At 42.1% G+C, this 23,773-nt stretch overlaps 1 protein-coding gene across 6 annotated transcripts; it reads right to left on the minus strand.

Moving 5' to 3' along the window:
• Positions 1–493: 493 nt before the first annotated feature.
• On the minus strand, positions 494–23,333 carry NCOA4 (nuclear receptor coactivator 4). 6 transcript variants are annotated; one of them, XM_019953769.2, is made up of 10 exons: positions 23,186–23,333; positions 8,572–8,726; positions 7,217–7,357; positions 6,949–7,037; positions 6,541–6,649; positions 5,897–5,986; positions 5,054–5,197; positions 3,060–4,079; positions 2,520–2,660; positions 494–2,177 (listed from the first exon to the last, which is right to left on the minus strand). In XM_019953769.2, the coding sequence occupies exons 2-10, from the start codon at positions 8,710–8,712 to the stop codon at positions 2,172–2,174; spliced, it is 1,881 nt and encodes a 626-aa protein (XP_019809328.1). In that variant the 5' UTR covers positions 8,713–8,726; positions 23,186–23,333; the 3' UTR covers positions 494–2,171. The 6 variants fall into 6 exon arrangements, with proteins under 6 accessions (XP_019809328.1, XP_019809326.1, XP_019809327.1 ...); XM_019953767.2 differs by having other exon boundaries at positions 5,054–5,200; XM_019953768.2 differs by lacking the exon at positions 23,186–23,333 and adding an exon at positions 15,264–15,399 and having other exon boundaries at positions 5,054–5,200.
• Positions 23,334–23,773: the final 440 nt, after the last annotated feature.

Below are 23,773 nucleotides of genomic sequence, written 5' to 3' on the forward strand. Positions count from 1 at the left end.
GCAACTAGGTTAAAATTTTTCTCCAACAGAGTTGACACTAAACCACCTCCAGGTGTTTCAGGCTATTACACCACTAGTGTCCTGTGCCAGAGCAGCATTGACTCAGCCTCGCGGGGACGCCGGGAGAGACGGCACAGACTCAAGCTGAGAGTTTCTGAGGAAGCCCTGGGAAAGCTAAGGGAAGGAAGGATTAACTCAGCCTCACGGGGACGCCGGGAGAGACGGCACAGACACAAGCTGAGAGTTTCTGAGGAAGCCCTGGGAAAGCTAAAGGAAGGAAGGACAAGTTACTTGATTTCTGAGTTTGTTTTCTCATTATGAAATGAAATTAATCAAATAATGCACTCTAGGTTACATATATACATAATAAATAACTGGTGGTTATTATGATTACAGAGAAAGTAAAGTAGGGCCTTTTTGAACGCATCTGGTTAGGAATTTGGCAGAAAAGCAGTGGACAACAGCGGATAGTAATAACATACCTATTTGCTAATTCAGGAGTAATAAAACAGCATTTTATTTTAAGTGAATATAAGAACTTTTTATGTTCAAGTGTTTCTCAGCTGTACTTGTAACCCAAGGATACCACATTCATATAATTTTGTGACAAGGTATTTTACAAATACACAGGACAACTATATGGCTGTTATGCTTTTAATGAATGGAGGGAGATACAAAATGCATCAATGAAAAAGAATGGTTTACATACTCATTAGCATAGTGATTAATGTTAATTTAGGGATACACAACGTGTTAAACCTCAACTACAAAGTTTCCTGCAACCTAGGATAATAGAAAAGCTGCTTAAGTTTTTACTCACCACCTTTTAAAGTTCTAAATGCTATCTGGAAGAACTAAAAATAGGCTCCTTTCAGCTGTGGTTAAGAACTCTAGTGAAGCTGTATGGCAACGACACTGGGACTGAAGTTTCCCCAAACGGGCTGTCTAGATTACCACATCACAAACTGTAAAGGTATTTCCAGTAACAGGCAAGTTGAGTGGCTTAATAGTTTGGAAAGCAGCTAAGATGTCTCATTTTAGAGAATTTTAAAATGTGGTATAAATACCACCTCTCTCCTACAGAGAAACTTTAAAGCACGGACATAACTTTAAGGATACTAAGGAAACATCGATAGTTTTCATAAAGCTTCAATAAACACCCCAAGGCACAAGTGTTCAAAACTTCCTATTCACTAAAATGTCACTGCATTACACTTATTAGAGGTATAGGTATGCTGTCTTGCAGTGAGCGGACGTTTAATTTATGCCTAGTTAAAAGCACCAGGTGTCAAGGTCAGCTTCCATTTACACAGGATGCACCAGTAACACTTAGGATAGTGAACAGTTCAAGTACTACATTTCCAACATACTTTGCTTTTTGATTAGTCGGCACTGGGGCTCCGCTGCCTGCAGTTCTTCAGAATATTTTGGAAGAGGCTAGAACTACTCAATATAGTCTTCAAGCAATATGGAGCCCTTCTGAAAGAGATGTTCTTTCATAATATTTAGAGAAGGAAATAAAGACAGATCTTGCAAAATCTGAATGTCTTTCAAAAGAAGAAAAATAATGTAGAATCTGGCACCTAAGCTAAAATGTTTTGTGATAAATGTCAAAAATTGCCAAGACTTTCAATATGTGTTTTGGTAAGAAAAAACCACTATCTTGGCAAGGGTATAATGTAAAATACAATAGTATATTAATTAAATAGAAGAATTCACCATTAATCGAAGAAAACCCACAATAAGGGAAGCATCCAAAGACTGCCAGTCAAAAGGTAATTTTACTAGCTTTAGAATACATCAACACACTTTGATTATAGAACTATTTCACTTTTAAAACTACAGTGTTTTAATGTACTTCTAATAACCACCCAATCTAAGGAGCCATGGAGGCTTATGAGAAAGACCTACCCACTAAGATGCATTTCTAGCACAGGGGTGAATTAATACTTCTGTAAGCAAGAACCTGAATCACCTCAGCATCAACAAATCACCTTTTTCTTTTACACAGTAATTCATAGTTTGATGACTAATTTCTCTTCACTAGTTCGAAATTGGGGAGGAAAGGAACTACATCAGACCCAGAGACAATGATTTTGCAAGCCACAGTCACTCAGCTCATGGATTTGTGATAATCTGCAGAAAATTTGCTTGACTAGTACTTGATTCCTTCACATCTGTAAAGAAAAGTCCACATAAAAAGTCACTTCACTGTACAATTAAAAGCAAATGTCTTCCCACTTTAAAGGTCTCATTTCTCAATAAGCTATTAGAGACCATACGGGCTCCAAAAATTCTGACAGCTGCATCATCTGCAAAGGTTACTTTCAAGTATGTCCTAGTTATTTCATGGAGCAAATTCATGTGAAACATGAAGTTTCTATGATCTCTCTTTTCCCACCTCACCTAATACACAAACCATTAACAGAAATACAGTTCGGTGAGCAAACTGAATTCATACATAAGACAAATCATAAGCAGCTAAAATTGTAATATTTGCACTAGTGACGTATACCAACCTGTAGAGGAGTTCGATACAACCACTTTTCTTTATCAACTTTAAGCTGCATACAGGCAAAGAGATCACAAACTGCTGGGAGGCCATAACGGTCTGGGGGAAAGCTGTGTTCCTCCTGTAGGGGCGAATTAAGCAATACTCCCTGCAACAAGACAAAGGGTGGGTCGCTACATGGCAGCTGGGAGGCCTGATACCAACAGTTCATCTTCCAAACAGTCTAGTGTCTGTAAAGAGTGATGCGCACGTTGGGCACTCTGGTAACAGAGCAAATGCGACAACTATTTTCTCTACCCCTAATCATTCCCATAAATCGCAATAAAATAGGCCAGATGGGGATTTGGGGTATAGAATATGCACACAAACTTCAGTATGAATAATCATAAATGTTCCATTCCGTTGCTAACATGGCACCAAAATTAATACTTAGGCTGTACTTAACAGTTAAGATAGTTAAGGATCTGATCTATTTATTTGCAAGGTTTGGGATTAAGAAATCTATTGAATATACTTCAAATGGTGCTTTTTTAATGTCTTGGCTCACCTTGGCCTTCTTTCGAAGTAGCCACTTGTCCTCTCCTGAGGATAACTGGCTAAGATTTCCTGTCGTCTTTGCTGGCAAGACCCAGTCAGCTGTGTTAAAGGGACACCAGGCAGTGGCCAAGGGGCTTGTGAGCTTTTGTTTGCTGGCCCTGTCCTCTGTAAGAGGCGCTTCCTTGTTGGGACATCCTTCTTTGTGTGAGGGGGTCATGAGCCACTCTGACAAGGGACTGCTCCTTATGACTTGGAAGGAATCAGCAACTCCAGCAGCCGTCGCCTGTGGTGCCCGAGCTTGCTCTGCTGCCTCTCTTCCGGACGGAGAGAGCCACGTGTTCAGGGAATCCTTGTGTTTCCCAGGTTCAGGTTTTGGATCCACAGGCATACCATTTTTATCCTTTCCTTCTTTCTTCAGAAGCCATTTACACAGAGCTTCCTTCTCACAATTTTCATCACATACACACTCTGCAAAACTTGTACAGGGCTCATTGGCTTTGCAGACCTCCTCTACTTTATATGGGTCTTGATGGTTCTGGACAAGCCAATCCTCAGTAGTCAGGCTGGGAGTGGACAAGGGTTTCTTGGCCTCCAAGTGGTCGTTCAGGCATTTCAGATTGCCCAGGTTCTCAATCTCCACACCTTTGGGCTGGTTACCCTGACAATAGGTACAAGAATCAGACTTGACAAGCCAATCATTCACATTGTAGGACTCGTGGAACACCTGGAATAAGAGCTTAAACTTCTCACTGGTGGTTTCACAGCCGCCATTCTCAGGCTTCTCAAGCTTATGGGATTCCTGGGGAGTTACCAGCCAGTCAGAAAGATCCATCTCATCTTGATCAAGAGGCTCTAGATCTCCAACCTTTTCAGTTTCCATGGAGTAAGAACTGGTAGTAGAATAGCTGTTAGACTTTTGGAAACTTGGTTTTTCAGAAACTTCTTGTTGCTGACTCTTGTGGAGCCAGTTTTCCAAACCCTTTAGGTTGCCCCAGACTTTATTCAAGAAACTGCAGGCTCTAGCAGAGGTCTACACAAGAAATACACATTATTACTTGCTAGAATATTATGACTTCCTTGAAATTCAATGATAAGAGTTCTACTTATATTTACCACACTACAAAATGTTCGTAAGTTTAAGTATACATGGCCAAAAGACATGGGATTTCTCTGAGATATTAAAATACATAATTATATTAAAACAAATTTTTTGCAGTTAAAAAAAGGCAAACTAGGAGAAAGCATTTATACCATATCTTGTAGAAAAGAGACAAGTAGTTTCTACATGTGCATTTATGAATTAAGACAAAAATGAGTCATAGATATGATTAGAGAAGTCATCAAAGTTGGCTAATAAACATGAAAAATACTCAATCTCCTTAGTAACCTAAGAAACTCAAAAAGTAAAATTGTTCTTTTGTGTTAAATTCAGAGAAAGAAACTTGTAAATGATTACCACTGTTAGAGATGTTTAGGGAAGAAGGTATATAAACTGGTATGGACTTTCTGGAAACCCAAATTGACAATATGTATTGAAAGCCTTAAAGGGTCTCCAGATCTATAATCTAGGAACGCAATTTCTAAGAATTTGTTCCTAAAGAACTAATCAAGAATGCATATAAATATTTATCTCCTGGACATGCAAAGGAAATTTATTTATATTCAGAAAAACTGTGAAGTTTATAGCCAATCAATGAAATAGTATATATTATGAGGGATTTTATGGAAGAAATTAAATGACACAAGTACATTCGTGCCAGTATATGTGCGCACAGACAAAGTGTTACAGTGGTAGTTTCTGCGTGTGGGACTGTGAGCTTGTGTCTCTCTATGTGGTTTCCTAAGCTTTTCATCTAGTGAAAAGGTGTCACTACTGTAATAGAATGTTATTCTTAAAATACATGTTTCCCAGACTAGAGCTACAAACCAAAGACATGCTACCAGTTAATAACTAACCCATCTATTACGTCATCTATCTCAGAAACAGTAGAGGCAGCAACACACCTGACTGTTCTCCAAGGTCTGCTTGTGGTTGAGCCAGTCCTGGAGATTGGTGCTGGGTAGGTAAGGAGCCTGGTGACCAACGGCAGGTTTACTTCCAAGGAGCCACTCACTGAGAGGGGCAGCTGTGGTGCTGGACGCTGACTTCTGCTAATCACATAATACTTTGCTGCTTAACAAGGCAATGTCAAATGCAGCAGAAAGTGCCAGAAAAACAGGAGACCCAAGCTCTTTAATCTTGGCTCGGTGCTGACCCTGCACAAGTCAAATGATTTCCCTAAGCCTCCATTTCCACAATTACACAACAAAGAGTACAGCTGGAAACCAGCTTCTCAGCTCAAAACTTTTAGGTCCTGTATTCACACTTCCCGCACTGCCTTCAGAAGGAAATGATAAAGAGAAGTAGGGTCCTGTATTCACACTTCCCGCACTGCCTTCAGAAGGAAATGATAAAGAGAAGTAGGGTCCTGTATTCACACTTCCCGCACTGCCTTCAGAAGGAAATGATAAAGAGAAGTAGGGTCCTGTATTCACACTTCCCGCACTGCCTTCAGAAGGAAATGATAAAGAGAAGGATCCCTAAGAGAACCAACCCCATCATGGAGCTAATGATAATTTCTTACGAACTAACTGATAACAATTACTTTCTAATTGAACACGTCTAAAACCTCTAAATTTCTGACATTGTCTCAAGGGAAGCATTTAATTGTATAAACTCATTTATTACCATTGTGCCTTTTTACATATAAATGATAGCCAAAAAAAAAAAAAAGTGATATAATCAAAACCCCAAAGAAATACAAGCCAAATAAAAACTCAGTTACCAGAAACAAAATGACATTTTACCTGCTCTGGCAATGGGATATAGCCTCTCTTCTCTAAGAAGGACCCAATATTTGATGAACTAGCATGAGCCATCAAGTGCTCAGGAATTTGCTATAAGATAAAAAGCAAATTAGTTGTGTTTACTAATGTTATGCTTTCATACCAAAAAAGTGAACTTGTAATCTCTAAATTTCAAAAGTACTAAGCAAAGTGTTACAGTTCACTAGAATAAATATTCTTCACACTAAATTCAGTGACCTATGAAGTAGTTATAAAATCTGAGAATTCTCTATCTACTACATAACTATCTTCACAGAAGAAACCTTCACCAGAACTGGTAGTATTACAACTATTAACAAGACCCAAATGAGACGATACTTGACTCTATATAGACCACTCAAGCCATAAGTTTCTTAAGAAATAAGTCAAAGGTATTTAAAGAGGTACAAAGATGAATTCAGAGACAATCAATCAGTCAATTAACACATTCCAAGCACTACCAGCCTAATGCTCTATAAATTCAATCAGAACATTAAGTTTCTAAAGCTTACCAAAGTCTCAAGAAAGTCCCTTTTCATAGTGAAAATGTGCTATTTTTAAGACCATGTGTCAGGCCACAGACCTGAGAAGCTCACTATGAACCCTCTGAGATGAACATTACTCACAATGGTCTTGAGAGACCCAAATGTGGTGATTGCCTGCCGCAGGGCAGTTATGTCGGCTTCAAAGAGTAACGCAGTTGAATCTTCAGGTTTGAGGGTCAGACTGCCCAATCTGGAGAAAAAAGTAAACAAAACCTGGCTATTTTAAAGAAATACCTATTTCAAATTCATCCAAAATAAAAACCAAATTGTGAGTTATTTGAAGTTTGGTTGAGTAACTCAACCAAAGATAGATGACTTAACCAGGTACCACCAAGTATGATATTAAATATTTAAAGCAAGATGATATTATCAAACGAACATTAAGTTTAACACTAAGTTAAATCCAAGTCATGCAAAGAGTTACAAAGTGACTTTTTAATACACCAAAGTCAAAGAGCTAAAATCAAAACACACAAAAAGAGTCTTTACCTCTCCAGGCAAGCTGAGACTTGATTGGCTAGGTCTTTGTTTTGGGTGCACTCCAGCTGATGAATAAGACAATTGAACTGGCCCAGTAACTAGAAGAAAAACGAAATCACAGAGCCACGATGATACGAAAGCACCAAGTGCATCCAAGTTAACAAACAGCAAATAACACTTGAGATTAGATCTTGATTTGGTCTATATTAATGCTTCATTACCGAAAAGACAGTCTCTGGAAACCAGAAAGCATATTATGGCCTTGCAGTCGTCTTACCCAGTAGAGCTGTTGGACCTGCTGCTGAAGCGTCTCCTCTTTAAGCTGATAGATGAGATCTACCTGTTCATACAGCCACACCTCACGGCTTCGAAGGCATTCCAGGTGGCGACTTATGCAGCTGTGAATCTGGGCTTTGACCTAGGAAACATAAATATGTTAGCTTCACCAAAGAACAGTGTTTCCCACAGAATGGTACAGTTCTTAAATTTCTGGGGGTCACAAATCCTTCTGATTATCCACTGATGACATGTATGGAGTATCTCCCCAGAAAAATGCATGCACTTGAAATTTTGCCTATAATTTCAGGGTTGAGTGTCCCAAAGCCCACCCATGGAACAATCAAAGCCCCATGGATCCAGTTTAAGATTTTCAGTCATAAAAGCATCTTTAAGCTCTAAAACCCTCAAAACCCCTCCTTCTAAGAGGATAAGGTTTATTTTGGGTGTCCTAAAGAAGTCAAAAGAAAATCCAAGGATATGTCATGTAATACTGATTCCCCTATGTTTTCCACATAATTTGAAAACCTATAGTTTTACAAATTCATCAGTGAATAAGACAAGAATGTAACTAACTAGCCCTTATCCCTTTTCTCACCCTACGAATAAGCAACACATTTACAGCAGGCCAATTTAATGAAGAGATGAACCACTACGTGTCAGCAGCCAGAGGACTATGAAGGTAGACAGTTTACGTAAAATTATTAGCTAAATGTTTCTGGAAGTATAAACAGTGATGCAAAAGGGGATAAATATAAAAATCCTACAGAAGAAAATCTTAATGGCTATAAATTATCCACGAGAATCCATATAAGGAACTACATTTCAAAACACCATTTTCTGTATAGTAAAATAGTATTTCAGTCATGTAATACCTGGTCTACCAACTCACCAACAGAATGCTATTAGGCCAACAGAAAGAACAGATTTTGTCTTGGCTTGCTCTTAACAACACCTCACTTACAGAACCATGCCACGCCAATACCAAATTAAGAGACAGCAGGGGATGTGGGAATGCCATCCTTTGTGCATCAGGAGCACAACTGACCAGTTCAGTGAGCTGAGCTCATCCATTTGCTACTTTAAGTTGATGGCAGTGCTCGGCACAGCCACCACACAGAGAAGCAAGCAAAAATGCAAGCTAAACTGAATTCTGTGAGGTGGCATAAGAATTTCTAGATTCTTCTAACATCTGCTCCATTTTCCCTTTGGAATCAAAGGCACCAACATTTCAGGCAGATGATGCAAGGCATGGGATAAAAACTTTCTGGTTTGGAGAAGCCAGTCCCTTGGCTATGCTCTAACTAGACCTGTGCTAAGAGTTCAGACAAGGGAAAAGAAAAGCATACATCACACCTCTCGCAAGTTGTCTTTAATTTGCTGCTCAGCCCGGAGAACTCCACCAATAGCAAGCTCCAAGTCCCTCCGTGCATCGCAACACCTCAAAAGGGGTTCTCTGCTAGTGGAGCAGCCACTCTGGTCCTGTGAGGTACTCATTCTGCACCTTGTTCCTTTAAAAGAAAAAAAATCCAAATTGCACTATAATTACAACCAAACACCTTGCAATCATTCCCCCAAATGATTATCCAACCAACTCCCAGTTACTATTCATGACTACTTAACATTACTTCCAGCATAGGACCTGGCACTCAGTATACCCTTAATAAATATAACTTGTCTATCCGCCGCAACACCACCTCCCCCCCACCACTACTGTCATCCTGCCCTATCTATCCTGGATAAATCTAAAATCAGAGATGGTTTCTAAATATTGAGAAAAAGAAGTGATCACAGTAGCCCAGTATGGATTCACTAAGCCCGGGGAATCCATGGGCTTAGATGGATTCCAAGTAATTTTTTTACTTAGAATCCAAAGTTATTTCCTTCCTGGGTAGTTTTATTAAACTGGCCCGTCAAGGCAATGCTGTAAACATGATGTATCTGGACAACAGTAAGACCTGTGACAAGGCTGTATACTACCTTTGTGGACAAAGTAAGCATGGGCGAAACAGGACAACTCAACTGAATCATAAAATTATGTTTTACAAAGTACTCAAGGATTATGGATTAAAACCAGTCTGTTAAGTTTTTAGAGGTATGCCCCTGTTTTCCCCAATTACTCAACAGTTTTCTCTAATTGCCTGGATGAAAACACAGAAGACATTAAAGCTGGAGATAACATGGGGCTGTGACAAAAACAGATTTCAAGACAATCCCTACAGAGCTGTTAAATCTTGTAAAACAAAATGCAGCTTTTGTTTTTACTTGAATGGGGGAGGACAAAATGGAAAACAATGTTTTTCAAAAAATGGAGATTTTTAAAAAAATTTTTTTGAAGGACAATTGCTTTACAGAATTTTTTCTGTCAAACCTCAACATTAATCAGCCACAGGTATACATATATCCCCTCCCTTCTGAAACTCCCTCTCATTTCCTTCCCCATCCCACTCCTCTAGGTTGATACAGAGACCCTGTTTGAATTTCCTGAGCCGTACAGCAAATTTCCGTTGGCTATATATTTTACATATAGTAATGTAAGTTTCCATGTTACTCTTTCCATACATCTCCCCTCTCCTCCCCTCTCCCCATGTCCGTAAGTCTATTCTCTACGTCTGTTTCTCCCCTGTTGCCCTGTAAATAAATTCTTCAGGACCATTTTTCTAGATTTCCATATATATGCATTCAGATCAGATCAGATCAGATCAGTCGCTCAGTTGTGTCCCACTCTTTGCGACCCCATGAATCGTAGCACGCCAGGCCTCCCTGTCCATCACCAACTCCTGGAGTTCACTCAGACTCATGTCCATCGAGTCAGTGATGCCATCCAGCCATCTCATCCTCTGTCGTCCCCTTCTCCTCTTGCCCCCAATCCCTCCCAGCATCAGAGTCTTTTCCAACGAGTCAACTCTTCGCATGAGGTGGCCAGAGTACTGGAGTTTCAGCTTTAGCATCATTCCTTCCAAAGAAATCCCAGGGCTGATCTCCTTCAGAATGGACTGGTTGGATCTCCTTGCAGTCCAAGGGACTCTCAACACCACAGTTCAAAAGCATCAATTCTTCAGCGCTCAGCCTTCTTCACAGTCCAACTCTCACATCCATACATGACCACAGGAAAAACCATAGCCTTGACTAGATGAACCTTTTTTGGCAAAGTAATGTCTCTGCTTTTCAATATGCTATCTAGGTTGGTCATAACTTTCCTTCCAAGGAGTAAGCGTCTTTTAATTTCATATATGCATTAGGATACAGTATTTATAAAAGAATGGATATTTTAATTGAAAGCAAGCTTTATATGAGTTAGCAGTACACTGGATCTCAAGGAAAAAATTACTTACTGTATGACTACATTTAACCGAAAGCATAACGTTCGCCACAGGACTAATCTGTTCCACGTTTATTAGACTAATTTTGAAATTTCTCTCTGAATAACAAACTTCAGAAACAAGCATTTAGGGGAAAAAAAAAAAAGAAAGGGGCCTCAAAACCATGAAAAATTTCTCCAGGAAGAGAGGCTGTTTAGATAAGAGAAGTCTCTGGGACAACATGATTACTATCTGGAATATTTGGAGACTGTCAAATAGAATTAGACTTGTTCAGAATGACCCAAAAGGAGTAGAGAAGGATTAATAGCAGATATTTGAGGCAACATATAAAGAAATTTCCTAACAATCCTGAAGGAAATGGCCTTTGCAGAGAAGCAGGCCAGCTTTCAGGGGAACAGCAGTCTACCCAGTGCAGAGTCCTGCAAATGGCTGACGATTCATGTGAGACGCAAGGACCTTGGCCTACGCTGCATCTTCAGGCTGAAGTTTAGGGCCAGGTGGCTAGCTAGCTGGAACCTAAGAAGAGCCAAATGCAGTGAGATTCCCCATCCTCAGAAACAAGGCAACGGGAGGAAGAAATTCAGTAGGCTGACTTCTGACCACCTCAGCAAAAGAGATTCACGTTCAGGAACTAGATTTACTAAAAATAACAAAGATTCAGGAAATTTTCTAACTTCCCCCTGCTATTTTGTTGCCACAGTCTGGTTCCCTATAATCATCTCTGAAAACAGAAGGGCTTCATTAACTGGATTCAACAGGAATCCCCTTGGAGATTTTTTTACCCCTTAAAACACCAGCTGTAGCTACTTTGCTACCTTCATTCTCACTGTAAGCTGCCCTGTTTTAAACACACCCATTAGTGTACGCTCAGAGCACACAGTAGGAACCTGCAAAATGCGGGTAAAATGCTGGCTCATATTCGGAGAGCAGAATGTCACCTCATTACCACAAGTTGCTTCACTTTGCACATAAGTTACATGCAAAGCATGTTCAGCTTTCAAATATATTAAACAACTTTCACCTGTGCCTAATTTCCCACTCTTAGTTCCTCACCATTTGTGTGGAATGCCACAATGCCTAGCAGTGTAAATTTTAAGCAATAACATCAAATTAAAATGTTGCTTCACAATGTTAAAAAACCCCACAGCTCTACATCATGTGGGAAACAAATTCAAATGCATACACTGTAGAAAAGTAGGTCTTCTCAAAGCAATCACAATACTACACTCTGCCTAATAAGAATAGAATATAGTAAAAACACACAAATTGGATTTTCCCCTTATAAGCTATGGATACAAATTAGGATGAGATTTCAAAGTTACAAAACTGATTCTCCGCCACATATTAACCCACCTTGTTTCCAAAATAAAACGAGAGTTATCCTTTAAGACAGTCACCTGGTTAGAGTAAGAGTCTTTACAAGCCTGTTTCATTCCCTTACACCCAGTCCAGGGATGTCTGTCCGTCTGCTGCCCTTGGCTCTGACCCTCCTTCCTTCCTGTGGCGCAGTCATGGGGTGGTCAGCTGCCATAGCCTAGATCCCAAGAAGGAAGCTGTGCAAGTTTGTCCTCTTGTACTGCAGTGAGGCGGAAACCCTCAGAGCTGAAATCAGGAACTCTACCACACAGGTGAATTCAAACCACAGAAGGTGAAGCCAGTCCTGAACTGTCTCATTCAAAGACACTTGTATGAGTTCTCTAAGTCCATACGGTCAATTTCAACAACTTATTTGTTTCAGGTTGGAGAGCCAGTGTAGCAAGTGTGATGTTGAAGAGATTACTCTGAGGCCTGAGAAACCGGAATTCCAGTTACATCTGCAACCTTGAGACCCATGAGCTAGTTACTTAACTTCTCTGGGCCACAATTTCCTCTAGAAAAACGGAGACAACAGTAGCTATTAATACAAAGTGCTGCAATAAAGATAAACAGAGAATACCTGCCTATAGGCACTTAACCCAAGCCCTGCACACTGCACTTTTTAACGTTTGGTTGCTTCTGTAATTAGGTTTAGCTGAGTTATAGGGACCTTCGGAATCCCTGCTGCTGCTGCTAAGTCACTTCAGTCGTGTCCGACTCTGTGTGACCCCATAGACGGCAGCCCACCAGGCTCCCCTGTCCCTGGGATTCTCCGGGCAAGAACACTGGAGTGGGTTGCCATTTCCTTCTCCAATACATGAAAATTGAAAAGTGAAAGTGAAGTCGTTCAGTCGTGTCCGACTCTTAGCGACCCCAGGGACTGTCGCCCATCAGGCTCCTCCGTCCATGGGATTTTCCAGGCAAGAGTACTGGAGTGGGGTGCCATTGCCTTCTCCAACAGAATCTCCACCTTTGGACTATACAAAGAAGCACCGAAACTAGAAAAGGCTCTGAAGTGACAAAGCTCAGACTCAGAATCAATTAGCCATCAATTAATGTTATGACCTTGAACTGTTTGCCCTTTTTGAACCTAATGTTCTAATTAACAAGTGAAGATAACAATATCTACCTCAGAGACTTAGTGGTCAGGGTGTGGTACTTGTTTAATAAATATAGCTCTCATCTACTCTTTCACTATATAACAGAGCAAAACGTAAGTTGTTTTTATGGCAAAAACTCAGTGGTCTAAACCCTCTAATATATTAATATACTAAGTCTACACACACGTTTCTGCCCTACTACCTTCAAAAGAGGATTGACTTTTTAAAAAAAAGTATTGCCTTAAATGTGTGGGGTGTTTTTGTTTGAGACAAGTTAAAAGTTTAAATGCTTTCTAAAACGTCCCTGCCTCTAGGATTTCTGTTCAAGGTTTTGGGGAAGGAGAGACATCAAGGGAGAAATACATACGTTCCTCACATAAATAAAGCTCCAGGAAAAACAGACTTTCCTCAAAGTAGGCTCCGCCCACTCGGGCAGCCCACTAGGTCCTCCCACTGCCAGAGAACCGCCCCCACCCCACCCCTTCTCCCTGAAGACTCCCTCAAGGGCTTCCCGTGTGGCTCAGCTGGTAAAGAATCTGCGCAATGCGGGAGACCTGGGTTCCATCCCTGGGTTGGGAAGATCCCCTGGAGAAGGGAAAGGCCACCCACTCCAGTATTCGGCCTGGAGAATTCCACGGACTGTATAGTCTGTGGGGTCGCAAAGGGTCAGATACGACTGAGCAACTTTCATTTTCTTTCCTCAAAGAAGAGTTCCACAAACTATATATGCCATATTTGCACAATACTCTGCACAAATCTAGTTATGAAATCCAAAGGTCAGGGAACAATAATTGAGCAACTAAACCGCAAATGAGCTAAGTCCTAGTCATATGGTTTAACCATAAAATTTCCAAAGAGCTATAACCCTCTTGTGACCAACACTAACCACAATTTAAAGTTAGAAAAACCTTAGGCGTCTCTGTGATGGACTAGTCTCATTACATTGATGATGCCACAAAGACCCAGAGAGTTTAAATGACCCATCTAAAGGGCCACCACAGCCGTAACATGAAGATTTGGGTTTAGAACTAGGGTTCCTAGGGTCAAGTCCTGAAGTCTCTCCTGACCAGTTTGTTCTTCCTTTAGGGCATCACCCATATATTCTTCTTATTTGCCAACAGGAGGTTAAAATCAACATTCCAACGGGTTACTACTGGAACACCTGCCATTAAGAATCTCAGTCCATTCATAATCCTCAAAAAAACCAATTTTTCTTAATCTTCTTCCTTAGATAATGCTAACAAAAATAAACAGCATGTCATGACAGGCTCAGAATAACCAAAACACTTCCAAGCATGAAAGACAGGAGCAAGAGCCCTGGGATCTTACCTCACATCTTATCACAATCACTCTGCATCCTCTGTCTACACGAACGCTTGTATCATTTCTAACTGCGCCTTCCAGGTCTCACTGTTTGACTCCTTCCCAAATCGCTCTCCTCTCCAAAAAAAATGTCCATTTTTCATTTATATTCCTAGCATCTAAATCATTGCTAAAAGACCCATAACGTACTTATTATCTTCTGTGAATTGCTAAATTAGAATACTAATGGTCCATTTGGTTACCTCTGATGAGACAGCATATATCAGAATATTTGTACAAATTTTCAAGAAAAACATTACACTAACAGTCCACATACAATTTTACCCTGACACATTTCTTAATGGGTTCTCTCTTCCGTCAGTTTTTAAAACTAAAGTTTTTTTTTTTAAATCACAAATCATTAACTCAAAGGTTATATATACGTATCTCATCCTAGCCCACAGTTTCTGAAATTCAGGATGATTCTGTTAATTTTTTAAAGCATGTAAGCAAAGGTTAACGCCTAAAGAAACGCACAAAATAAGGGAATACTAAATTCACAGCATATTTTAAGATCGTTTAACACTTCAGACCTTACTGCACTCAGATCTACCTTTATACATGTAACTATAAGCAACCAACCCCAGCACATCAACTTTCAGAAGCAATAACTGAAAACGAACCACAATATTAGTCATCACCATCTAATGCCAAGTACGGCACTTCTAGTTCAAAAGCAACAGTGACACATGCGACTTTCCAGGCTCCCCAACACTTTCTAGGAGCACAGTTGTCCGAAGCAGCCTGCGTCTGGTCCTCCCGGGAAGCCGCAGCCGCGCGTTCACTCTGTTTCAGAGCAGGTACCGGTACCGCTCAGTACGCATGCGCACAGCAGGGCCCATTCCCAGCCCACCCAGGGGAGCCCATCCGGGGGGCTCCCGCCGCGGCCCTGGGCTGCTGGACATACCTCCTCTCAATCTAGGCCCCGGCGCGCGAGCTGCCCAGCAAGCAGGACGCTGCTTTATCCGGGACCGGGGTGAGAAAGGTCCCTGGGCCCGCGGAGAGCGCCCCGCCCCGCGACCGACGTGCGCGCTCCCGCCCGCCCGCAGGGCGCTGCCAGACGCGCTGGCGGCGCGGGACCCGAGGCTCCGCCCACTCGGGAGGCCCCCGAGGTCCCCCCGCTGCCCGAGGACGCCCCACCCCCACCCCGTCTGCCTCAAGACTCTTGGTTCCGAGTCGCTTGGGCGCCACCGCCACTGGCCACTCCGGGCGAAGCCGGCCCGCAGAGCCTCGAGGACACCAGGGGCTCCTCTCCAGCCTTTCCGCGGCCCACCTGCTCCTGCGTTTAGCCTCTGTGTCCCCCCTGATCCACACCCCAAATCGTCAAGACGTCTTTAAGGATTTTGCTGCTAATCACTACAAAGAAATAACAAAAGTGGGTCAGTAAGGTTTCCGAAGTTGTTACTAGAATTCCTGGCAGAGGTTCGTGACTCCCTCTGAGATCACCACCGGCAGCCTAGCTGAGGTTCAGGTCTCGGCTGTTGTTTCAGGCTCTGACATTTCCTCACATCTGTGACATACCGCTCTACCTGTACCCCGGTGTCCCTCTGACTCTCAAACACACTCCCACATGGCCTCAGTCCAGTTATGCATGTAATGCTCATGGATGCTTTTCATTCAACAAACTGGCTGAGCACCAACCAGATGCCAAGCTCTATTCTAGGTGCTGGGAATCCAGTAGTGAAATAAAAGCCCTACCTGGAGAGACAGTGACATGGAGTAGTTAAGAGAATGAACTCTGGAGCTACACCATTTGGGTACAAAACCTGGCCCTGTCATTAGATGTTGTGTAACCTTAGGCAAGTCACTTAACCAATCTATGCCTCAGTTTCCCCATCTGTAAAATGAGGACAATAATAATGGGTCAACTCAATGAGAATTATATGAATTGGTATATAAAAAATGCTTAGGACAGTACCTGGCACACAATGAGTACTTGCCTGATGACTATCATGCTCATGGTACTCTACTTTGATGCCCTTTTCTCTGAAAATAATCCTTATAGCCTGCATAATCAGGCCAAAGACAAAATTCTATACAGCCTTGTCACACCTTTTAAATCAACTTTTTTTTACTGTAAAATACTAATTCTCATCAGGCTGTATAACTTATATCCAGGGTATATCATGCAAAATGCCAGGCTGGATGAAGCACAAGCTGGAATCAAGACTGCGGGGAGAAATATCAATAACCTCAGATATTCAGATGACACCACCCTTATGGCAGAAAGTGTAGAGGAACTGAAGAGCCTTTTGATGAAAGTGAAAGAGGAGTGAAGAAGTTGCCTTAAAACTCAATATTCAAAAAACTAACATCATGGCATCCGGTCCCATCATTTCATGGCAAATAGATGGGGAAACAATGGAAACAGTGACAGACTTTATTTTCTTGGGCTCCAAAATCACTGCAGATGGTGACTGCAGCCATGAAATTAAAAGACGCTTGCTCCTTGGAAGAACAGCTATGACCAACCTAGACAGCATATTAAAAAGCAGAGACATTACTTTGCCAACAAAGGTCCGTCTATAGTCAAAGCTATGGTTTTTCCAACAGTCATGTATGGATGTGAGAGTTGGACTATAAAGAAAGCTGAGCGCTGAATAACTGATGCTTTTGAACTGTGGGGTTGGAGAAGAGATCCAACCAGTCCATCCTAAAGGAAATCAGTGCTGAATATTCATTGGAAGGACTGATGCTGAAGCTGAAACTCCAATACTTTGGTCACCTGATGTGAAGAACTAACTCACTGGAAAAGACCCTGATGCTGCGAAAGATTGAAGGCTGGAGGAGAAGGGGACGACAGAGGATGAGATGGTTGAATGGCATCACCAACTCGACGGACATGAGTCTGAGCAAGCTCCGGGAGTTGGTGATGGACAGGGGAGCCTGGCATGCTGCAGTCCATGGGGTCGCAAAGAGTCAGACAGGAGTGAGCAACTGAACTGACTGACTCATCTATGCATATGAAGCTACTTTCTTAACAGTTAAGAGTAAAGTGAAACCACTTGACAAAAAGCAAAGGCCAGTGGACACTGAAGACTAGGAACCTCAATTAAGCATCCCTCAGATTTCAGATGAACAGAACCTATGGATGTGCCTGCTTCATCTGTGATGCACAGTTTCTGGGGTCCCATGTCATTCACTACCAAAATTAGTGAGAAAACAATTTCTCTCTTAATTCAAAATATCTTCATTGCATAGCATATTTTGTGAAGATACAAATAAAGCCAGACATGCCTCTGAATGATGAAAGTTAAAATTTGATAGCCCTGTGTACTTTAAGTCAATGGCTAGAAAGAAGCAATTCTCTGTAAAAATACGACTAATGTCAAGAACTTTCATCTCTCTTATATGCCCCTAAAATAGTTACAATGTGAATACAATAGGAAATTTGTTGACCACCACCTACATAACCAGTGGTCTCTATGCCCTCTCTACCAGATCCTGACCAATGCCTGCTCTCCTTCACTTGAACTGAGCTGCACAGTTACTGAGAGTCAGTATTATTCTGTTTATGACAGCTTTACTTGTTACTATAATGAAGTGACTAAAGAGTATACAAATATAAAAACTGGAGGGAGAAAAAAATCATAAAAATCTAAACAAATTCCACATTCAGACACTGCAGGTAGCTTTTTTACTCCCTTAAACTTTGTTATTTGCCCTTTCATATTTATGAAATGTTTAGGTTCTAAAGGGGAAAAAGTCATAGACATTTTACCTCTCTTCTGTTTCAAGACTTCTTCACTGTCTCCCAACAAGAGAACCATCTATTTCCTAGTAGATTAGTAGATCGTCTCATTTAAAGAGCATAAACTACAACTGTCCAATGGCTCCCCTCCTGCCTACAGGATAAAGTCCAAATTTCTCTAATAAAGTTCTGAGTCTTCTGACTTCAGCCTGACTCTCCTGCTGTCTCCCCAGAGCAGCCCCCACACGGTGATCTTCTGGACAGCGGTTTCTCATGCGTAGACCTGGCTGGTTCATCTTGTCCAGTCTGGCTCTCCCAGCTCTCTCTGCCAGCAATGCCAGACCCCTCCCTTCTCCCTACCTGTCTGCTTTTCTGACTATACTTAAGTCAGAAAAGCATAGTCACCACTATTAAGCCTTTTCTGACCAAGCATCCCATTTCTCAATAGTTTTAACCTATAGAGGCTTCCCTGGTGGCTCAGACGGTAAAGAACCGCCTGCAATGCAGCAGACCCAGGTTCAATCTCTGGGTTGGGAAGATCCCTTGGAGAAGGGAATGGCAACCCAGTCCAGTATTCCTGCCTGGAGAATTCCATGGACAGAGGAGTCCATGGGGTCGCAAAGAGTCAGACACGAGTGAAGCACTGACATACACATAGAGTCAGCCCGGTGTAACGTGTAACTTTCCAGTATGACACCTATAACACATGTTGTCCTTACTGTCGCATGTCTGCCTCCTTGGTCTGAGAGGTCCTGAGAGCAGGGGCCATGTACTGTTGGCCTGGTATCAGTACCATAGCGTTACCAACCCCCTTCATATTCCACGTGCTCTACTGAACTGACCTACAGAGAATGGTGTCCCTGGAGCCGTGCAGTGCTTTAACCCTCAACTCGACAGAGGCTTAATACATATTTGATAAATGGATGGATGACTACATGAGAAATGAATGCTCAATTTCAGACCAGCCACAGGAAGTATGGTACAGTTCTGCTTTAAACGTAAGTAGTCAACTTGATGTCCCATTCAGAAAGGTTTTTCAGAAGTGGAAATGTTTCTACCATAACTGTTACTTTCTGTTTTCTTTCAAACAAGACAAAACTGGCAAGGATATTGCTACTGAAACTATGATTTTATGCTAGGCTCTGATATAAAGTGCCTTTCCTAATGCCAGAACCATCAAAGCCCAACTATACAGATTCACAAGCACGAGCTGATGTGTGAGTTAAAGGGGAAGCAGTAACTGTGTTTACAGCCATCTCTGGGTTTTTTTTTTCTCTCTGATTTTACAGTACCACAGAAATTCCAGCCTACGTCACAGAAGTTTGGTAAGCTTTCAGAACTAGGGCTGTCCCCTATCTTCAACTTGAAACTTCTTGCCATAATATAGGAAAAGATGTTATTTATCTATCATCACAGTAATAATATAATTTATCCCTAATTTTATATGGTAAGTATCTTGTGGTTTTCCTGACAGAGACAAGCAAATGATAAAATATTTTCCCTCCTCTGAAGCCTAGAGGTCTAGAAATAATGCCAAATTAAAACTCAAAAGATACCCAAGATCATTTTATCAAATCTATAATTGTTCAAGTATTAAAAGACTTAACTTCCTGTCTATGACCAACTGACAAGCAAAAACTTTGTAACCTACTTTGCCAGTTATCCATTCCTTCACTGAACCAAGCTGTCATGTTTCTAGAGGACTCAAGACAACGCTAGCTAAAAGGAATATTTAGCCCCAAACATACCCTCAGCCTCAAAACAGAGAATCTTGATTTCATTGCATCATCAAGCCAAGTAAAATCAGGGATGACAAGAGAATCAGGGATGGCTCAGAGAGTCAGATGAAGCATTCACGCCACAAGTCTGTTGTTGTTGTTGTTTTAAAGGGACCCTCAAGATAACCTTTTGTTGACTTGCCAGTGAATCTATCTAATTCAAAGAGTAAGGACGACATGCCAGGATTTCAGGTAATGGTAGACTAGGTGGGAAGTTCACAAATTATGACTGTAATGTAGGATTTAGCAAGCAGAGAAGACAAGCTGAGAAGGACCATATGGCTGCTCCTCTACCTGATAAGCGCAGAAACACTACTAAAACAGTTCAGCAGAAGTGGCCAGCCTGGCGCCTCACCAGCTCGGGCCGTCTGCACTGCTCGCGTCTTCTACGTGCAACAATGTGCTTAGACACACCTATATTGAAAACAAAGCCAAACTAAAACCTGATAGCAAAATCTTAAGAGGGCCAAAGTGCAGCAAAAAGAGTAATGAGACTGCCACAGCAATCTACAGTTCCTTCAGGAAACTGAACTTAATCCCGTACTTACATACTGGTTGGTCCCTTTTAACAATCGCTTAAGACTGGCAAGCTAACTGGTACATACACAGAGACACTGAATTCACTGATTTCAGTAACACTCAGAACATGCGCTCTGATCTGGCAGCACATGCCACTGTGTATCCTTCACAGAAACACGTCTTGATTCTCTGAGACTGGGGATACTTTTTTGGAAAGAGTCAGAGATTAATACATGTAATCATTAATATGTGTATGGTATACATGTAATACATTATTATAAAGTAACACATTAATACATGTAATTAATATATGATACAGAATTTAGAATAGTTTCTGATTACTTCTGATAAGAGAATGGCTATGCTAATAAAGGAAGACATTTTTGGTAGTTCATCAGTTAAATAAGTTACCCTCCTCAGTCTCCAGCATTCCTGCAGAAACCTCATTACTGCTGCCCACTACTCCCCTGCTCGTAGCCCACTCAGCCCTGCCACAATGGCCTCTTTGCTGCTCCTCCAGCATACCAGGAATGCCTCAGGGCACTTGCATTTTCCTCCAGATATCTGTGCCTGCTCCTCTTCCTGGTGTCATCTTCCTTATTATCCTATATAAAATAAGTCTTCCTTCCACACGCTTCCCCTTCATATATTTTAACATTATCGCCATAGTATTTATCACAATCTGACATGGAGAAACCATGTATTTTCTGATCCCACTTCAGAAAACACACTAGAAGGTACATTCCCCACAGACAGAGGCTGTCTTTCTGTTCACTGTTACACAGAGGTGCTCAGTAAACAGTTGCTGGAGGAATGGATTCAGGAAGTATTTAATATATCTATGAAGCAAGACTTTTTTTTTTAACACATCGTCTCATTTAGTCCTCAGAAAACTTTAAGGTACCTACATATTACAAATACAATTTTTAAAACAGGGAAACTAAGGCTTGACAAGTTTAGATGTATTACCTACAGTCACAGGCTTCCAAGTAAAAGAACCAAGATTTAATCCAAGATCTGAGCCTGTGTTCTCTAACCACACAATGGATGCTGAACGGATCATTTAAGTTATTTTTCTTACTCATTCTACAAATATTTACTGTCTACACTGACACATACTGTGATATTCCCTAGGGACACAATGGCAAACTTGGCATCTAGAGGAAAATTTGTGACACTGAGTCACCAAAAACTAAGAAAATAAGAAAACTTTGAAATCAGAGATTGAGATTTAGAAGTTCAGCAGTCACAGCAATGACTGCTCTGAATGCCTTCAAGTATGCTAACACTTACTCTGAGAGGGAAATTATCATAAAATTCTAGCCAAGAAGCTAGTGGGAGAGGAATCTGTATCAGAATCACCTGTGCAGTTTTATGAAACCCCTACAGAGGCTCCTGAGGTTCTGGCACAGCTAAACTGACTTTAAATAAAATGGCGGTGGGGTAGGGAGTCCGATCTAATTCTTAAGATATCTCCTCACTCTTTGAGAATCACATCTTCCTTTCCCTACATGGCTCACCATGCTTCTCTACTTTTAAAATACCTATTTGCCCAAAATAAAGTAATTGGAGAAGTTAATTTTAATACAAACACATTATCATAAAACTTGAGGATTTTCCCTAGGGACCCAAGAACACTAGAAAAGGAGGAAGAAATAAAATGTAAGATATGTTACCCTGCTAGACTTTACATATATCATCTCACTTAACAAATCTGCAAACTAGCAAACCTTCAAAGAGCAAACCAAGGGACTTGCCTCAAGGTACATGCACCACACGCCCAACTCCACTGCAGCATTTGAGTGAGTCTTCCTCAAAGACTCGAGGTTCTCTGAAGTTCAGGGCTGTCACGCTAGTACCCCAGCGCCGAAATGCGGCGCCGATGAGTGCCTGCCCCACCCCCATCCAGAAGTAACTCAACAGTCCCTACAACCATAAACATCACCAAGTGGGTAGTGGAAACAGTTACGGTGCAGCGCACCTCACCCTGATTAGAGAACACAGAACAGTATGGTGAAAAAAGCTCTGCCTCTGGGGTCGAGTATTACTCTGTGCCTTCTGCCATTCTTGATCTCACCACCCCATGTTACACCACGTGGCACGTAAGCCTCTTCACACGATTGTTGTTCCTGCCCCAATTATTTAGTTCCATGAAAATAAGGACTATGCCCGTATTTTTTTTCAGGGTCATATCCTCAACACCCTGAACATACAGGTGCTGAATTAAACAACTGTTGGTGGAGTGAAGCAACGGACTAGCAAGCCTCGCTTTTCTCATATGTAAAAAGGAGATAAGGGAGCTACCTCTCAGGATTTTGGAGAGAATTACAAGCACTGTACCGTAAATCACGGTGGGTTGGCGGATAAAGGGCGGAAAAAAACCACAATCTGTCTGTTTCCACCCAACAGGCTAGGAATGTATATACTCTGGGACCGTTCGGGAAAACAGGCCCCTCCTCGCGCCAAGAGACTTCGGCGAGAGCGAGCAAAAACTCGGAGCTGTCACTCCCGGGGCCGGGGGCAAGGCGGAAGGGCAGGCTGGCGTTGGTGGTTCCGGGCCAAGTGCGTCCAAGGACCGAGAAAGGAGGACAGGCTGGGCAGGAAGGAAGAGGTGACCCCTCAGGCCGAGAGTCGAGGGCCAGAGAAGGGAGGGCAAGCCCACGCCGGCGGGCAGGTGGAAGGTCGCCCTCTGAGCAGGCAAGTCGAGGGAGAGGCTGGCCTCCAAAAGCAGGCCCAGACAAGCCCGCGTCGGGCCGAGAAACGGCCACGACGCCCCAGGCCCTCCCGCGGCGTGAGAGCGGAAGGAGGCACGCCCGCCCCGCTGGCCACTCCGATTCTTACCACCTCCGTGTGTCGCCCTGGACGTTCAGAAGAGACCTTCCCCGAGCCGCCGCCGGCCAGACACACGCCAGGGGCCCAAAGGTAGAGTTCTCGCGAGAACACAACCTTCCTCCCACGCCTCATACCACACGTTTGACAGTCTCGCGAGATCTCAAGTCGGGGTCAGCCCAAGGTTCTCGCCTGCCCCCCAGAGGGATCAGAGTGCAGGTGCACAAGTTTTCCTGCGCCCCAGGTCAGAGTCTTTGCCAGTTTAATAGATCCGGTTAAATGAAAGAAACGTTTGTCGAAGGCAAGCTCTGAAAGGACGACTATCCTAAGTGATTTTCTCATACCGGATGTCCTCACAAGGTACATATTATTTAGCTTTAACGCACAGATGCAAAAATAAATGTCAGAAGACACAAAAGGACGAATGGAATATGGTTCCATTTACATGAGATACCTACAGAAAAATAGAATAATGGTTTGCCAGACTTGGGGAACGGGAATTAGTGTTCGTGGATACAGAGTTTCTGTTTGGGACAATGGGAAATTCTGGATATGCGGTGTGATGATGATTGCACGGCCATGTGAATGTGCTTAATACCA

This window comes from Bos indicus, chromosome 28 (genome assembly GCF_029378745.1).
Source record: "Bos indicus isolate NIAB-ARS_2022 breed Sahiwal x Tharparkar chromosome 28, NIAB-ARS_B.indTharparkar_mat_pri_1.0, whole genome shotgun sequence".
Lineage (NCBI taxonomy): Eukaryota > Metazoa > Chordata > Mammalia > Artiodactyla > Bovidae > Bos > Bos indicus.

Coding starts and splice junctions, on each gene's coding strand:
- NCOA4 (XM_019953767.2), bottom strand. CDS start 8,712: ATGAGTACCTCACAGGACCAGAGTGGCTGCTCCACTAGCAGAGAACCC. Junction 5,987..6,540: donor TTGGGTCTCTCAAGACCATT/GTGAGTAATGTT, acceptor TTTATCTTATAG/CAAATTCCTGAGCACTTGAT. Junction 5,201..5,896: donor ATATCCCATTGCCAGAGCAG/GTAAAATGTCAT, acceptor TTATGTGATTAG/CAGAAGTCAGCGTCCAGCAC.